The 18,228-nt window shown below is 40.9% G+C and overlaps 1 protein-coding gene across 2 annotated transcripts in view; it reads right to left on the reverse strand.

The window, feature by feature from the left end:
• Positions 1-439: 439 nt before the first annotated feature.
• Positions 440-18,228, reverse strand: part of fermt1 (FERM domain containing kindlin 1) — a 29,440-nt gene continuing 11,651 nt past the window's right edge. For both annotated transcript variants that reach the window (XM_060917762.1, XM_060917763.1), the window contains exons 7-15: positions 16,287-16,394; positions 13,972-14,103; positions 13,423-13,472; positions 13,214-13,335; positions 13,022-13,128; positions 12,641-12,865; positions 10,445-10,569; positions 10,005-10,146; positions 440-1,101 (exon numbers count right to left, since the gene is read on the reverse strand). In XM_060917762.1, coding sequence (XP_060773745.1) covers positions 928-1,101; positions 10,005-10,146; positions 10,445-10,569; positions 12,641-12,865; positions 13,022-13,128; positions 13,214-13,335; positions 13,423-13,472; positions 13,972-14,103; positions 16,287-16,394 — 1,185 coding nt within the window. In that variant the 3' untranslated portion in view covers positions 440-927. The remainder of the gene's footprint in view (positions 1,102-10,004; positions 10,147-10,444; positions 10,570-12,640; positions 12,866-13,021; positions 13,129-13,213; positions 13,336-13,422; positions 13,473-13,971; positions 14,104-16,286; positions 16,395-18,228) is intronic.

Genomic DNA, 18,228 nt, shown 5'->3' on the forward strand with positions numbered 1-18,228 from the left:
GGGTACACCCTGGACAAGTCGCCAGATCATTGCAGGGCTGACACATAGAGACAAACAACCACTCACACTCACATTCACACCTACAGTCAATTTAGAGCCACCAGTTAACCTAAGCTGCATGTCTTTGGACTGTGGGGGAAACCGGAGCACCCGAGGAAACCCACGCAGACACGGGGAGAACATGCAAACTCCACACAGAAAGGCCCTAATTGGCCACTGGGCTCAAACCAAGAACCTTCTTGCTGTGAGGCGACAGTGCTAACCACTACACCACCATGACACTGGTTACTGAAGATGAATGAATGAATGCATAAATGAATGAATGTTGTATGTGGGAAATTTTATACCAGAATATTGCCTTGGTCTAATTAAAAGTCCAAACTTATTGGCACATTATCTTACAGACAGAGTTTATAATTCCAAGGTCTCGAAACAGACATAACTGCAAAAAATTTTATTTATACATTGAAGGTATCACAATACAAATCATAATATCAGTCTTCATGGGTTTGGGCTATGTGTTTCAAAATGTTAAAATTCATTTCCATTTCATAATATCTTTGTATACATTTTTGGTAGAATGTTTTATTTCTTGTGATCATACATACAGAACAAGAAAACAAAGATAAAATCCCTCTAAGAAATAATAAACTAAAATTGAGAATGATGTCATGATGATGAAGCATCTACTGCACCATTTCACCTCTCCGATTCCCTGTCAAGCAGAAGCTCTCAGAAACATATTAAATGTAATTAATATGAGATGAGTTGTGGCCTTGTGGACTTGGGAAGGAACTCACTGTGAAGGTCTGCTGATCATTTAACAAAATATGCACAAACAATGAACAAAACTCATGATGAATACATTTAAGGGCTTCTTCAGCTGAAATCTCCAGGCTTATCTGACATTCTCAGTGGTTTTCAGGATCATTCTTGGCCTCCTGTAAGTTTGTGGAAGAGTTCTTCATCGAGTGTTTCATTTTGATCTTTGGATCTTGTTGAAAGGAAAATGTAGCCTCCAATGTATTCATGAACCACTCTGCAGTCACAGCTCTGACAGGTGAAAGCTACTGTAACACCCTGGTCGAAATCGATAGTCATCTGAAACAAAAACCTCCAGTTAGACAACACATTCTTTGACACAAAATTTCTCTATTTCCTCTGTGAAAAATGTCGATAAAATATTTTCGAACACATCAGATTTTATTCATTCTATTTTTCGTTCAATACTTTTGTTCAGTTTAGCTCATAAAACCAGGCAGTTCAAGATGGGGAAAAAGACCAGGTGATGTTTTTGTGATCTCCTTAGGTTTCTGGCAGGAGTGGAACCAGATGTGGTCTTCTGCTGCCTTAAGGTTTAGTGTGTTGTCTGCTTTTAAGTGTCAGCATTCTTTCAGCTTGAACAAGTCTGGCCATTATCCTCTGACCTCTCTCATTAACAAGGCATTTCTGCCTGCAGAACTGCAGCTCACTGGATGCTTTTTTTGTTGTTGCCTTTTGAACCAATTTGTGTAAACGGGCTGTTTTCACAATCAGGGAATACATTAAGGGTCCACAATAATCCAAAATTCAAACCTCAGATTTGTGTGTTTCTCTGCTGCCAAAAATAATTATAATACATCCATATATCCATCCATCATCTGTAGCCACTTATCCTGTCCTGTAGAGTTGCAGGCTACAGATGGATCCACTGCTTTTTTCTTTATATATGTTACCTCTGGGTGATATTCGTAAGCATTGTATTAGTTTCCACTGTTATGCTGATGACACACAGTTGTATGTTTCTGCAAAACCTGATGAGAGACACCAGCTTAATAGAATTGAGGAATGTGTAAAGGACAGTAGACACTGGATGCTCATTAATTTCCTTCTGCTTAACTCTGACAAGACTGAAGTACTTGTACTAGGACCACATGCAGCTAGAAGTAAGTTTTCTGATTACACAGTAACTCTGGATGGCCTTTCTGTTTCTTCACATGCAACAGTAAAAGACCTCGGAGTGATTATTGACCCCAGTCTTTCATTCGAAACTCACATTGATAACATTACCCGGATAGCTTTCTTTCATCTCAGAAATATTGCTAAGATAAGAAATTTAATGTCACTACATGACGCGGAAAAACTAGTCCATGCTTTTGTTACCTCCAGGTTGGATTATTGTAATGCCTTACTGTCTGGATGTTCCAATAAGTGCATAAACAAGCTCCAGTTAGTTCAAAATGCAGCAGCAAGAGTCCTTACTAGAACTACAGTAGAAAATATGACCACATCACCCCTGTCTTATCAACACTGCATTGGCTCCCAATCAAATTTCGTATTGATTATAAAATACTACTATTGACCTTTAAAGCACTGAATGGTCTTGCACCACAGTACCTGAGTGAACTTCTGGTCCTCTATGACCCACCTACTTAGATCAAAAGGTGCAGACTATCTGCTGGTACCTCATATAGTGAAGGCTACATCAGGGGGCAGAGCCTTTTCTTACAAAGCCCCACAGTTATGGAACAGCCTTCCAAGTAGTGTTCGGGAATAAGACACAGTCTCAGCGTTTAAGTCTAGGCTGAAAACATATCTGTTTAGTTAAGCCTTTTGTTAATGGTGTTTATGAGGTAAAGGTGTAGATCTGGAGGGTCGTCAGACATCGTGTTTTGGTAAACTGGGATGTATGGATGCTGTCAGTCCCCCACTCGTTTGCTCACTCGAGTTTGTTGACAGTGTAGTGGCTGGCTGCTTTATGTCCCAGGGCTCCCTCATGCCTGTGTTACCTTCTGGCTCTCCCCTTTTAGTTATGCTGTCATAGTTAGTTGCCGGAGTCCCTGCGTGTACTCAGTGCAATATGTATACTGTGCCTACAGTGGTGCTTGAAAGTTTGTGAACCCTTTAGAATTTTCTATATTTCTGCATAAATATGACCTAAAACATCAACAGATTTTCACACAAGTCCTAAAAGTAGATAAAGAGAACCCAGTTAAACAAATGAGACAAAAATATTATACTTGGCCACTTATTTATTGAGGAAAATGATCCAATATTACATATCTGTGAGTGGCAAAAGTATGTGAACCTCTAGGATTAGCAGTTCATTTGAAGGTGAAATTAGAGTCAGGTGTTTTCAATCAACGGGATGACAATCAGGTGTGAATGGGCGCCCTGTTTTATTTAAAGAACAGGGATCTATCAAAGTCAGATCTTCACAACACATGGTTGTGGAAGTGTATCATGGCACGAACAAAGGAGATTTCTGAGGACCTCAGAAAAAGCATTGTTGATGCTCATCAGGCTGGAAAAGGTGAAAAAACCATCTCTAAAGAGTTTGGACTCCACCAATCCACAGTCAGACAGATTGTGTACAAATGGAGGAAATTCAAGACCATTGTTACCCTCCCCAGGAGTGGTCAACCAACAAAGATCACTCCAAGAGCAAGGCGTGTAATAGTCAGTGAGGTCACAAAGGACCCCAGGGTAACTTCTAAGCAACTGCAGGCCTCTCTCACATTGGCTAATGTTAATGTTCATGAGTCCACCATCAGGAGAACACTGAACAACAATGGTGTGCATGGCAGGGTTGCAAGGAGAAAGACACTGCTCTCCAAAAAGAATATTGCTGCTCGTCTGCAGTTTGCTAAAGATCACGTGAACAATCCAGAAGGCTATTGGAAAAATGTTTTGTGGATGGATGAGATGAAAATAGAATATTTGGTTTAAATGAGAAGCATTATGTTTGGAGAAAGGAAAACACTGCATTCCAGCATAAGAACCTTATCCCATCTGTGAAACATGGTGGTGGTAGTATCATGGTTTGGACTTGTTTTGCTGCATCTGGTCCAGGATGGCTTGCCATCGTTGATGGAACAATGAATTCTGAATTATACCAGCGAATTCTCAAGGAAAATGTCAGGACATCTGTCCATGAACTGAATCTCAAGAGAAGGTGGGTCATGCAGCAAGACAACAACCCTAAGCACACAAGTCGTTCTACCAAAGAATGGTTAAAGAAGAATAAAGTTAATGTTTTGGAATGGCCAAGTCAAAGTCCTGACCTTAATCCAATCGAAATGTTGTGGAAGGAACTGAAGCAAGCACTTCATGTGAGGAAACCCACCAAGATCCCAGAGTTGAAGCTGTTCTGTACGGAGGAATGGGCTAAAATTCCTCCAAGCTGGTGTGCAAGACTGATCAACAGTTACTGGAAACATTTAGTTGCAGTTATTGCTGCACAAGGGGCTCACACCAGATACTGAAAGCAAAGGTTCACATACTTTTGCCACTCACAGATATGCAATATTGGATCATTTTCTTCAATAAATAAATGACTAAGTACAATATTTTTTGTCTCATTTGTTTAACTGGGTTCTCTTTATCTACTTTTAGGACTCGTGTGAAAATCTGATGATGTTTTAGGTCATATTTATGCAGAAATATAGAAAATTCTAAAGGGTTCACAAACTTTCAAGCACCACTGTACTTATTCAGGTGACATTGGGCATACCTAACAACCTGTGTTCCCCCCAAAAAAAATCTGTCCCTCTGAGTTACATGTCGGTCCTGGGATCGAGATGCTGACCTCTTCTGCTCCTCGGACCTGCCTGATCCATCCTGGTGTCCTGTGTCTGGTTGGAGTCTCATCGCATCGCTCCTGTGGAGGATGGCCCCATGTGGACAGTTGAAAGTCACACCTGGAAGACGATCTGGACTCTTACAGTAATGCTTTTATGGCTGAAGGCTACAGTTGACTTGCTAACTTTAGGACTGCAGTTGTCATGAACAGTTTTGAACTCAAGTTTCCATCAATGAAGAGTTATAACATGAACGAAACTGACTTCATGTTAAAACTGTTAATGTTATAGTCATGTTGTCTGTTGTTGCCCAAACAGGGATGGGTTCCCTTTTGAGTCTGGTTCCTCTCGGAGTTTCTTCCTCATGTTGTCTGAGGGAGTTTTTCCTTGCCACCGTCGCCACAGGCTTGCTCATTGGGGATAGATTAGGGATAAAATTAGCTCATGTTTTAAGTCATTCAAATTCTGTACAGCTGCTTTGCGACAATGCTTATTGTTAAAAGCACTATACAAATAAACTTGACTTGACTTGGCAGGCAAGCTGGAGTCTATCCCAGCTGACTATGGGTGAGTAATTATAATAAAGGGTTAGTCAAAATTATGTTAACACTAATATTTATTTTTCTCCTGAATGTGTAGTGTGCTGTGACTGCTGCTGGCGTAATTGGGCCCGACTTTTTTGACACCCCAACAGTGACGTCAGATGTCTGCTTGCAAATGGTGCAGCAGTATGCCATTGATGAACTTCCACGACAGATCCGATTGGTTTCTATCATTTAAGTGTTAACATAATTTTGACTAAGCCTGTAATTAGTGCAATTTATATAGCGCCTTTCTCACGCCCAAGGTTGCTTTACAATTAGAGAAAGGGAAAAAAAAGTCCACCAAAAGAGGGTCAGGATGTAATTCCAGTGGCACAGCTACCCATAGTCCCACCAAAAGGTGCATGAAGATAAATCCCACACCACCTGCACAGCCACCATGCCGCCGCCGGGCAACATCGCTCGGAGCACCGCATCAAGCACAGAATCACCGCCACACAGAGCGCTGGACAACCCCGATGTTAAAAGAGCAACAAGCTCACTGCAGTCCATAGTGAGGAGCACAGGCATCACCCACGGCGGACCAAGGCCTGAAGGGAACTGATGCCCAAAATTGGGTCCGGAGCTACACCACAACCGGGGGACAAAACATTCAAACAAAAAACCAAACAAACAAAGGGAGAAACAAAGGGAGAAAAAAAAGCCCCGGTGAGAAGCGGCAGCCAAAATGCGCACAGCGTACTCTCAAACAGAAATGGAAATGACCAAATGACCTTTTGAGATGGAAATTAACTGTGCAGAATTTCAGAGCTACAGGTTGTATACTGGGAGTGTTACTTGTGAGAAGACAGTACATAGTGTATTTCTAAAACTGACCCACTTTCTTATAGTCCACAAGAGTAAGATATACAAAGTGTAAAACTGTTGAAATGTCTGTGATTTTAAGTACAGATTTTCAAGTACTCTGCAGCAATACTTGTACGTGGTGGTAACTGTAATAACAACTGAAGTGGTGATGATCCTTGTGGTTTTCCAGAGAGGACACTTTTTGACGGACTCACATTTCAACCACATGTGAAGCTCTGCTGCAAACGTGTCTCATGTCTCTTTCAAGTCCATTTTTTTAAACTGTGCAACAACAGTGTATTCTGCTTCAAAATAGACAAATATTTTCTTTAAAAATAATTTCAAACCTCATCATGTGGTGAATGTTTTCTGACATTTTTTAGGACAAAGGATACTGTCAGAGGCACTTAGTTTACAAACAAATGTAACTTCCACTTTATCTTTCTATTGTGAATGAAAGCATGCCTCCCAAAGTGAAACCTTGTAAGTGCTAAAAAATGCAATTCTGAATTGAACCAGTCAAATCGAAGTGTAAAAATTTTGACCACAAGGTCAAAACTGAGCCTGCATTCGACTCTTACAAACATATTTATAAGAAGTTATAAGAGACATTACTGCTGTAAATGGGGCTGGTGTGTCCCTATAATATAAGGTATAAGAAACTCCAGCATGTGGCCCATTCTGTAATTGCGGGTACATTTCAAGTGTTGAAAGAAGACAAAAAATTAGTCGTTGTCAACTCTGTTAACCTTAAACTAGGCAATCCATCAACAGACTCAGCGATAACAGAGTTGACATTTCCCCACCATTTTGTGTCTTACCTTTACATGCTAACCTCAAGCTAGCTACCGCGTGGCATGTATAAAAACAGAATTTTATGGATTTTAATCATATTATTGTTTTTAAAGAATGAGTGAGAGATTCAGGCGACACGGTGGTGTAGTGGTTAGCGCTGTCGCCTTACAGCAAGAAGGTCCGGGTTCGAGCCCCGTGGCCGGCGAGGGCCTTTCTGTGCGGAGTTTGCATGTTCTCCCCGTGTCCGCGTGGGTTTCCTCCGGGTGCTCCGGTTTCCCCCACAGTCCAAAGACATGCAGGTTAGGTTAACTGGTGACTCTAAATTGACCGTAGGTGTGAATGTGAGTGTGAATGGTTGTCTGTGTCTATATGTCAGCCCTGTGATGACCTGGCGACTTGTCCAGGGTGTACCCTGCCTTTCGCCCGTAGTCAGCTGGGATAGGCTCCAGCTTGCCTGCGACCCTGTAGAACAGGATAAAGCGGCTACAGATAATGAGATGAGATGAGTGAGAGATTCACTCCAAGATCACAATAACAGATTTGACGAATAATTAATCTACTGTTGGTGTATCCTCAACATTTTGTTCAAATTCATGAGAGAAGAAACGTAAAGTTCTGAAGTTTCCCACTAGAGGAAGTGACCTCTCTCGGTGCAGGTGTCATGCGTATTATTAAAAGTCTTTGTGGATTTGATGCAGTTTTATAACAGAGTTGACGAGAACACTGGGACGGATACATTTTTTTTTTTTATTACTGAAATTTCACATAATACAGAAAATAGACTTTCTATGCGGGCAGCACGGTAGTGTAGCGGTTAGCACTGTCGCCTCACAGCAAGAAGGTCCTGGGTTCGAGCCCAGTGGCCGGCGAGGGCCTTTCTGTGTGGAGTTTGCATATTCTCCCCATGTCCGTGTGGGTTTCCTCTGGGTGCTCTGATTTCCCCCACAGTCCAAAGACATGCAGGTTAGGATAATTGGTGGCTCTAAATTGACCATAGGTGTGAGCATGAATGGCTGTCTGTGTCTATGTGTTAGCCCTGCAATGACCTGGCGACTTGTCCAGGGTGTACCCTGCCTCTCGCCCAGAGTCAGCTGGGATAGGCTCCAGCTTGCCTGCGGCCCTGTAGGACAGGATAAGCGGCTATAGATAATGGATGGATGGACTTTCTATGCAATTGATTTTATAACAGTTAATAGAATAAGCCCCCAAAAAACAGACTGTTAGGCTGAATCACCTCATGTTTATTCAAGTTGAAGACAGCCAAAGGGTGGGAGTCATTTAGTTAATGCTTTATGGATAAATTGGGTCTAAAATGTACATCAAGCATTGCTATTGGTGAAAGTTTGTCATAATTTGCATTATTGTTCAAAACGGATTCAACAAAGATTTCTTTTGTGGAAAATAACAAAAGGTTTATCTCCGAGACATGAAATGTTCCCCAAATTCTAGAATGACCCATATATATACTGGATCTAGTTGGAGAAGTCAGTGGGTATTATTCAAAAAAACAACCATGATTGTGGAACAGCCTGAACTTTAGAGAAGGTTTTGTTTTAAATCCTAGGAGATCAGAGTTTTTGAAATACTCAAACCAGCCTGTCAACACAAACAGCCATGCCATGGTTAATGTCACTGAGATCACCTTTAAAGTGCTGATGACACGTTTTTGACATCTTTGGCGATGTTTTGTAACATAAAAAGTAATTCCCGATGACCCATATATTAATTCACGAAGGCGCCTATTTTACAAGTTATGATAAAAAACATGGCTATTTGGGCAAATTTGACAGGGCTGCAGCACCCAGGAGACGAAAGAGTTGGAGGAGCTATATGACGTCAGCGAAAGAACCTTCCTCCTAACTTACCAGTTTGTTGTTGATGCGACAGGTGTTCAGTTTGTCATTATTAGTATTATTATTATACATTTATATATATATATATATATATATATATATATATATATATATATATATATATATATATATATATATATATTAGTTATTATGGCTTCGCGTTGTGTTGCCGGCTTTTGCTCCAAAACCTACAAGGATAGGGTAAGTTTATTCAAGTTTCCCAGAGATCCCGAGCTGCATGCGAAGTGGGTGAAGCAAGTCAGGCGCACTTGTGACAAGTGGGAGCCCTCACCAACATCCGTCCTGTGCTCTGAACACTTCGATTTGGATTGTTTTGACACCCTTCCCAGCTTAAAAGAATCTCTTGGGTGTTCAGTTCAGCACAAACGTGTGTTACTACCATCAGCAGTGCCTACACAGTGTTGCCAGATTGGGAGGTTTCCCGCCCAGTTGAGCGGTTTCAAGTGCATTTTGGTGGGTTTTGAACATATTTTGGGCTGGAAAACGTCAGCAGTATCTGTTGCCAGATACTGCTGACGTTTTCCAGCCCAAAATATGTTCAAAACCTACCAAAATGCACTTGAAACCGCCCAACTGGGCGGGATTCCTCCCAATCTGGCAACACTGCCAGTATTCCGGAGGGGGTCTACTCGTAGCTATGCTGGATCCAAAGACAGTCCTCCTGTCAGAACATGTGTTGTGAAATGACATAAGATAAAGGTATGTAGAGCTATAGATTCTACATGATAATCATAAATGTAATCATAAAGTCGGCGTGATATCAGTCATGTATTTGCTTGTGAAAGCTTGCGGCTTTCATGTAACTGCCACCTAGCAATGAGAGGCAAAGGGTAAAGAGGGTAGGCTATCATAGATTCTATTCGGAAGAGATCAACACAATTCTAGACTCCCAGAAGAGGAAGAGCTAGCACTAGAGAGTTCACTGGCGTTTTCATGCGCCATTTCCATTGAGTAGAACCAGAGTAGAACAGCCAGTGAACCGCAGCGTGTTCTCCCGCTGACGTCACAACATGGCCGCGAGCCACAGACCCAGTTTTCTTGCGTTGTGCAATTAAAAGTTGGATATTTGCATAACAACAGCTTCTTTTCACGTAATTATAACAGAAATCTAACATGTTTGCCATGTTGTATAGTTTATTTAAGAAATGGCATAGAGTCATGTTCGTGTCATCAGCCCTTTAACCCTATTCTGATTTTTGATGTGAACATTAACTGAAGCCCTTGACCTGCATCTGCATGATTTGATGCTGCTAGACAATTGTCTGATTGGATAATTGCACAAATGAGTGGGACTTCCTATTAAAATGACCCTTGTTTACAAAAATATGGCAGTGTAGGTTTATGATCAAAACTTTTGTTCCAGAGATTTCCTGTGCTGTTCTTCTCACCTGTCTGATCTCCCAGTTCACATTCCACTGTTTCATATTGGCGAATCTCCACGTGGTCACTGGCTGGCGTGTGGCCATGTCAATTCGGATCAGCCGGTTGTACGAGATGCCCAGTATATCATCCTTCCTACTTCCTTTGAATCTATGTGTACACAGAAAGCAGGGTGATACATTTTAATACATGGAAAACACACAACAGATGGACGAGCGACAAACTTCAGATACAATCTCTTGGTCCATACCAAGGGATTGTATGCCATGCCGATAACACATGTTTTATCCATGTATCCACACCGGTAACACGTGTTTTATTTAAACATGAATGCTATATATGAAGTTTGTTGTAAAAGACATTGGTGTTAACAGTCCAACGACATATCCTCTGGGGATTGTAGAGGAATAATGCATGAATGTAGAGTAAAAATAGAATATTGCCATACTTTACGATGTAGTACTTGATGCCAAACTCTGGTAAAGACTGCCATGCTTGGATGAAACGCATTTTAGCCTCCATGAGTGAAAGCTGGGAAATGTTCTGGTGTGCCTCCAGAATCCGTGTGGTCAGCTGAAAACCAATGTACAGAAGTACAAAAACATCAGCATATCAGCAAATCCAGTCACTGCAATAAAACAGATGACATCTACACACCCCCCCCCCCAAAAAAAAAAAAAAAAAAAAATATATATATATATATATATATATATATATATATATATATATATATATATATATATATATATATATATATTCTATGTTTAGTTTCTCAGGTTGAATAGCTTGTTACACTGTGTACAAAACAGTTTTGTACCTAGGGTCATTTTTACTTTATTACACCTGAAGCATTTGAAACATGTTATACCATAGATATGTTTTATTGCAGTGTTGGAAATAAGGAATTTTAAGCAGACTGTCACAGGACAGACAAGTCTGAAATGTTGTCTGTCTGTCCAAATTTCAGCTTGTCTGAATGATGGGGTCCGGCCCAGGGCCCACCTTAGGCTTTAGATGCCTGAAGATGGCTTCTCAGCTATTTCCAGGCACATTTTTGTGATCTTTAAAGGCCAAATTACACTCGACATTAGTTACTAATTACACTACAAATTGAATCTAATTTACAAGAAAATGTCAGAAGATTCAACAAAGACATGTTTAAAGTTATAACCAAGAAAACAGTCGCACACACAGGTCAGTTCCATGTCTAGAAAAAAGTATGGGGGGTAAGGATGTTCCAGTTGGTTACAACTTACTGGTCCTCATATACAGGTACTATAATAACACTCATGAAACATTATGTCAACAAGACTATTTCATACCATGTTTATAATAAGTCTATAAGAAATTTAGTAATTAACAATACAACTATTCTTACATAATAGAGTTAAAATTTTGAGTACGAGATTCCAAGTAACTTTGTAACAAAATGACTTTTACAGTGACTCAAAACTAGACAAGATGATATTTGGTATTCAGACTAAAATCTGCTGGAGAAATAGAAGAAAATAAAAACTCTATTAAAATATAAATCTACATCCTACAAAGCATAGGACTATGACTGTCATTCTTATTATGAATTAAATAAAATCCACATAATATAAACAACATAGCCATTGATTGGCAGTTTGGCACCTTACATCATACTACTGTACTGTAATGTTTCATGTAAACTGAACTCTTAATCATCTGACTGGATAAATCAGATACTGTCAACCCTAAAACACGAGTTCAAATGCATCGTACAATAAAAACAGTGAATACTGAGTGAATTATTATTGTCTTATTTAGTGTGCCACTCGGGGAGAGGGAGGTGCCTGTAAATTTTGGCGGGCTGGGACTTTGGGTGGCCTCGTTATGAACTTTTAAAGGCTGGCTCGAGCCAGGGCTCGTGTTAAAGTTTTTCAGGGGCTCCAGGGCGAATAACAGGCTGAGCCATGGTTGTAGTGGGCTGGTTTGAAAGGGCTTGGGGAGCAGGACGTGCCTGGAAAGTTTGGCAGGGCTAAGACCACCGGTGGCCGAGTTATGAATTTTTAAAGTCGGGCCTGCGCGGGCCCCGTTTCACAGGCCGTGTTACGACATACTGTAATGTATTCGCCCAGTGTAACATTTGAAAAAAAATTAGAAAGAGATTAAACCCATATCTTTACAATTTTTCATGGGCCATCCGATCTGACGCTTTTGAAATACAGACGGACAAATGTGAAAACTACCAGTAAATGTCCGCCAGTCCAGCCTTATTTCCCCACAGTATTATTATTACATTATATAAAATTAGCAAAAAATATATTATTTTATTTACAAAATTACTCCATGATGTAAAATGTATATTTTTGCATTATGCTCCTTGCCTAGAATCTGATATAAGATTTTCATATTATTTGCATTTTTGATACTCATAGGTAACTCTTAGGGAAAAAAAAGGTAAAATCTGGTCAAAGGCTTTTCCTGTTGTCCCTCTGAACCCCCATAAAAAGGGTTTGTCTTTCAGAAAGGGCTCTACAATAGAACACCTTTAGGAAGTTTAGACCAATATACAGAACCTTTCTGAAGAGTGTATTTAAAGTCACATGCTGTTCATTACATGAATCTGATTTGGTAGTGTTGCATTATGATAGTGACCACGTATTAAAGCCTTCTTTACTTGTTTGGCCTTGTATTTTTTGGTGTATCGTGGAGAGACAAAGCATTCTGCATTCATGCCCATGGAGTCCACATCTGGAGCAGCATGGCCAGGTGGGGGTGCTAAACTCTTCATCTGCAGGAAGGACTGGATGTTCTTCACCTCTGTGCGGTATGAGCTGTAGGCCATCGTCTTGCCTTTAGATGCCAGGATGCAGGCAGCTTTCCACCTGGCATACTGTGTCTCCTTTAATACAGTTAATTAATATGTAAATAAGGCGAGGGAAAGAGACTTCAAATTTGGGAAATTTTTAAATTGTGGTGTATACTGAATATGAACAAATTGCACTTATTTATATGCATAAAACGGACCTATTGTACACTAAAACCTGAGCCAACTCACATTGTCACAGCGAATATACACCTCGTTCATTCCATCTGCAACAGGCAGCAAAAGTTTGATGCCAAACTTCTTTTCTGTCACGTTGACGTCTGGAACAACTTCACAGCCTACATAACGTTTGTTTAATGAACAATTTGACTGCAGAGGAAATCATTTAGACATTTTAACACAAACGGTATATGATGCTGTTACCTGGTAAGTGTAGCAGTTCAATTGGCTCCCCATTGGCTGACTCTTTGTTTTTGTAATAGGAAATGGTGGTGTCTCGAAACACAAACCAGTACTCTTTGAATGCTCGTAGTAGTCGCTTGGGCCTGCAAAATAAAAAGGCAGAATGATCCACTAATCATTAACACAACCATAAGACACACAATAAGTTCCCTCGAATAACCTTCGCTCACCTAAATAGTCTCAAAGTGTCTTCCAACTTGGGAATATCTGTGATGTCTTCCTAAAGACAGAAAGAAGTTAAATATAATTAAATATCGGACATCTGAAAATAGTGGCGGCACAGTGGTGTAGTGGTTAGCGCTGTCGCCTCACAGCAAGAAGGTCCTGGGTTCGAGCCCCGGGGCCGGCGAGGGCCTTTCTGTGCGGAGTTTGCATGTTCTCCCCGTGTCCGCGTGGGTTTCCTCCGGGTGCTCCGGTTTCCCCCACAGTCCAAAGACATGCAGGTTAGGTTAACTGGTGACTCTAAATTGACCGTAGGTGTGAATGTGAATGGTTGTCTGTGTCTATGTGTCAGCCCTGTGATGACCTGGCGACTTGTCCAGGGTGTACCCCGCCTTTCGCCCATAGTCAGCTGGGATAGGCTCCAGCTTGCCTGCGACCCTGTAGAAGGATAAAGCGGCTAGAGATAATGAGATGAATGAGATCTGAAAATAGTACTGCACAGAAAGACAAAGAGTGACAATGAAACACTAGCAGCGATTTTAAAAGCTCATGCATACCAGAATTTTGTCTGTGCTCCGTCCTTCAAGCGTGGTCTCTAAATTAGAGAGGGCTGCTTCCACTTCATCAATCTCAGGCTCATTAGAGTGGTCCAGAGGTTTGGCTGACATGGTCAGTTTGCATATGTGATACTGGAAGAAATGCAAATATTTCAAATGCGATATGTTTACTTGCCAATTGCATATACTGATACCACAGTGCTGTTGAATTCTTGATTCTGATTGGTCGGATAGCATTGACTAATTTTTGTAGCAGCATGGTCCTTTGCGGTTTCTGGCTTCTTGGTACCATGATAAGCTTTTTTTTTGTCTTAATAACTTCAAGAATGAGAAAACATGATTGGCTTATGACAAAATGACTGATGGCTGCAATAATGTAAGTGATATCAGAACATCAACTGTAACCATGTGTACAACAACTGTTATGTTACCTTTCGTATAAAACCCCTGAATAAGAGCTGGTCCAATTAATTCACTTCATAAGTCACACAATTAGTCAATTAAAATCCACCTGTGTGCAATCAAACTGTCACATGATCTGTCACATGATCTGTCACATGATGTCTGTATAAATCAACCTGTTCTGGAAGGACCCTGACTCTGTAACAATACTAAGCAAGCAACATGAAAACCAAGGAGCCTCCAAACAGGTCAGAGACAAAGCTGTGGAGAAGTATAGATCAGGGTTGGGTTATAAAAAATATCCCAAACTTTGAATATCCCACAGAGCACCATTATAGCAAAATGGAAAGAATATGGCACCACTACAAACCTGACAAGAGAAAGCCGTCCAACAAAACTCACAGACCGGGCAAGGAGGGCATTAATCAGAGATGAAACAAAGACACCAAAGATAACACTGAAGGAGCTGCAAAGATCCACAGCGGAGATGCAAGTATCTGTCCATAGGACCACTTTAAGCCGTACACTCCACATAGCGGGGCTTTATGGAAGAGTGGCCAGAAAAAAGTAATTGCTTAAGAAAACATGTTTGGAGTTTGTCCAACTGCATGTGGCAGACTCCCTAAATACATGGAAGAAGATTCTCTGGTCAAATGAGACTAAAATTGATCTTTTTGGCCATCATGGGAAATGCCATGTGTGGCGCAAACCCAACACCCTGAGAACAGCATTCCTACAGTGAAGCATGGTGGTGGCAGCATCATGCTGTGGGGATATTTTTCATCTGCAGGGACAGGAAAGCTGGTCAGGGCTGAAGGAAAGATGGATGGCACTAAATACAGGGCAATTCTGGAGGAAAACCTGTTTGAGTCAGCCAGAGGTTTGAGACTGGGAGGAAGGTTCAAGTTCCAGCAGGACAATGACCCTAAACATACTATTAAAGCTACACTGGAGTGGTTTAATGGGAAATATTTAAATTTCTTGGAATGGCCTAATCAAAGCCCAGACCTCAATCCATTTGAGAATCTGTGGCATAACTTGAAGATTGCTGTAAACCAACGCAATCCATCTAACTTGAAAGAGTTGGAGCAGTTTTGTCTTGAGGAGTGGGCAAAAAGCCCAAGTCTCTTGGGGTATGTCTCTATTATGTATTAAGTTAATAGAGACATACCCCAAGAGACTTGCAGCTGGAATTGCAGCAAAAGGTGGCTCTACAAAGTATTGACTCTGGGGGTGTGAATATCTATGCACACTCCAGATTTCTGTTTTTTCATTTTAATTATTATTAGTGTCTCAATAATAAACAAACAAACAAACAAACAAACAAACAATGTGCACCTTTAAAGTTGTAGGCATGTTGTGTAAATCAAATGGTGCTAACCCCCCAAAAAATCCATTCTAATTCCAGCTTGTAATGTGACAAAACAGGACAAACACCAAGGGGGATGAATACTTTTGCAAGTCACTGTATCTTCTATGGTATATTTGTGTCTTCTTGCTAAGCCAGTTTTTAAAATCCCGCTGCATGTTGCTTGCGGGAATCCTGCTCACTATACTCTCCTCATTTTCTTTGTTCTGACACGTTCCCTGACATTCCGTGCATAAAGCTTGTCTAACTCAACCTGATGAAAAACCTACGCCTACAGCCACACAAAGGCCTGTATATCTTGCAACTTTTAGAGCAAAAAAGATGCAATACAATACAGGGTTGGCTTATTTACACACTATAAGCATGCTACAGGATTTTAACCACATTTTCATACATGTAATCCTCATAAATCTGCACTGCATGATTAAATATCAATGTTACTGTTACGAATGAACCGTTGTGTTTGGAGCAATTTTTCAGAGATATGCCAGGACCTAGAAGCATACAGTATATGAGGCTTATAATGTGTGTGAGAGTATGGCACCTGCAGAGAGGCAAACATCAGCATCTCCTCTTCAGTGCACTCAATCTCCTCCAGCAGAATGGTCCAGCGTGCCTGTTCATACAGCTGTGTAATCCTTACTGCATCATACTGGGGTAAAGGATAAACAAAATAACTTTATAAAACTAGTTACACTCTTTTGTATCAGATACCTGTTTACTGTTGGTTTACAGTCACATCATTTGAAGGAAAATGCCACCTGTAGCATTCATAGGTGGACGGTAACGAAGTAGATTTACTTAAGTACTATACTTAAGTACACTTATTGAGTATCTGTACTTTACTTGAGTATTATTTTTTTGGAAACTTAGGACTTTAACTTCACTACATTTGAAAGGCAAATATCGTACTTTTCACTCCACTACATTTCTACCAAGGTCCTCATTGCTCGTTACTATGAAGCAGCTTTGAAAGTAGATGTGTTTTTCTTTTCTTTTCTAAAACGTGATTGTTTTTTCGCAGGTGACACTGAGACAGCCTATCAGTCATCACTAGGGTCACGTCACGTCCATAGACTGTATAAAATCAAGCTCAATTATTTCTCAGCAGCGTTATTTGACACGATCAGTTGATGGCAGAATGGAAGGGGGCAGTTCTTCTGGAGAATGCACACACCCGTGGCCATATCTAGAACCCATGTTTCAGTTTTCTGAAAGGATTAAAGATTCGTTTCGTTTTAAATGTTTGCCGAAAATGAACCACATCACAGCCTACAAAAACTCGCCGTCCAACCTGCGGAAGCATATTGAGGTATGTAAATGTTTTATTCCAAGAGACAGCTTGCAACGAAGTTGTCTGTGCTTTTAGAGCCAGTGATAATGTTGCAATAGCTATGCAGTCTGGTTAGTCAAATGACTTTCTATGGATTTGCCCGTTAAGTTGCTACAGCCTTGTTCACAGCTAATAACAAGTTAACACATAGCTAGTTAACTTGGACACTGTTAGCAGGTAAAAACAGAGTTACGCTAACATGAATAACATTAACTTATCTGAAGTCCTTTCAGAAATATGTTTTACCATAATCTTGCCAAATAAACAGAATGTAGAAATCTTTCTTTTCTAGTAGCGTTAGCTACCCAATAAGATTTCAAGTTTGAATAGCATTTGCTAGCATGTCAGGTGGAGATTCACTGACTAGCTAGCTTAACGTTAAACCACCATGATGGCACAGCATGCGTTCATTTTGTGAATTCACATTTCTGTCTTTGGTCACAGCATTAGGTATTGTAAGCGTTGTGGCAATAATACAACAATGCATTGACAGAAAATGTACTTTTAATACTTAAGTATTTTTAAAAGCAAGTACTTCAGTACTTAAGTAAAAATTTGACTGGACAACTGTCACTTGTGGGGCGTCACGGTGGTGTAGTGGTTAGCGCTGTCGCCTCACAGCAAGAAGGTCCTGGGTTTGAGCCCCGTGGCTGGCGAGGGCCTTTCTGTGCGGAGTTTGCATGTTCTCCCCGTGTCCGCGTGGGTTTCCTCCGGGTGCTCCGGTTTCCCCCACAGTCCAAAGACATGCAGGTTAGGTTAACTGGTGACTCTAAATTGACCGTAGGTGTGAATGTGAGTGTGAATGGTTGTCTGTGTCTATGTGTCAGCCCTGTGATGACCTGGCGACTTGTCCAGGGTGTACCCCGCCTTTCGCCCGTAGTCAGCTGGAATAGGCTCCAGCTTGCCTGCGTCCCTGTAGAACAGGATAAAGCGGCTAGAGATAATGAGATGAGATGAGATGAACTTTCACTTGTATTGGAGTGACATTTGACCAGTGGGATCTGTACTTTGACTTAAGTAATGAAGTTGGGTACTTTGTCCACCTCTGATTACATTACATAACATTAATGGCATTTAGCAGATGGTCTTATCCAGAGTGACATGCAACATATCCAGACAAGCCTGGGGAGCAGTTAGGGGTTAGGTGCTTTGC

Source organism: Neoarius graeffei, chromosome 3, assembly GCF_027579695.1.
Source record: "Neoarius graeffei isolate fNeoGra1 chromosome 3, fNeoGra1.pri, whole genome shotgun sequence".
NCBI lineage: Eukaryota > Metazoa > Chordata > Actinopteri > Siluriformes > Ariidae > Neoarius > Neoarius graeffei.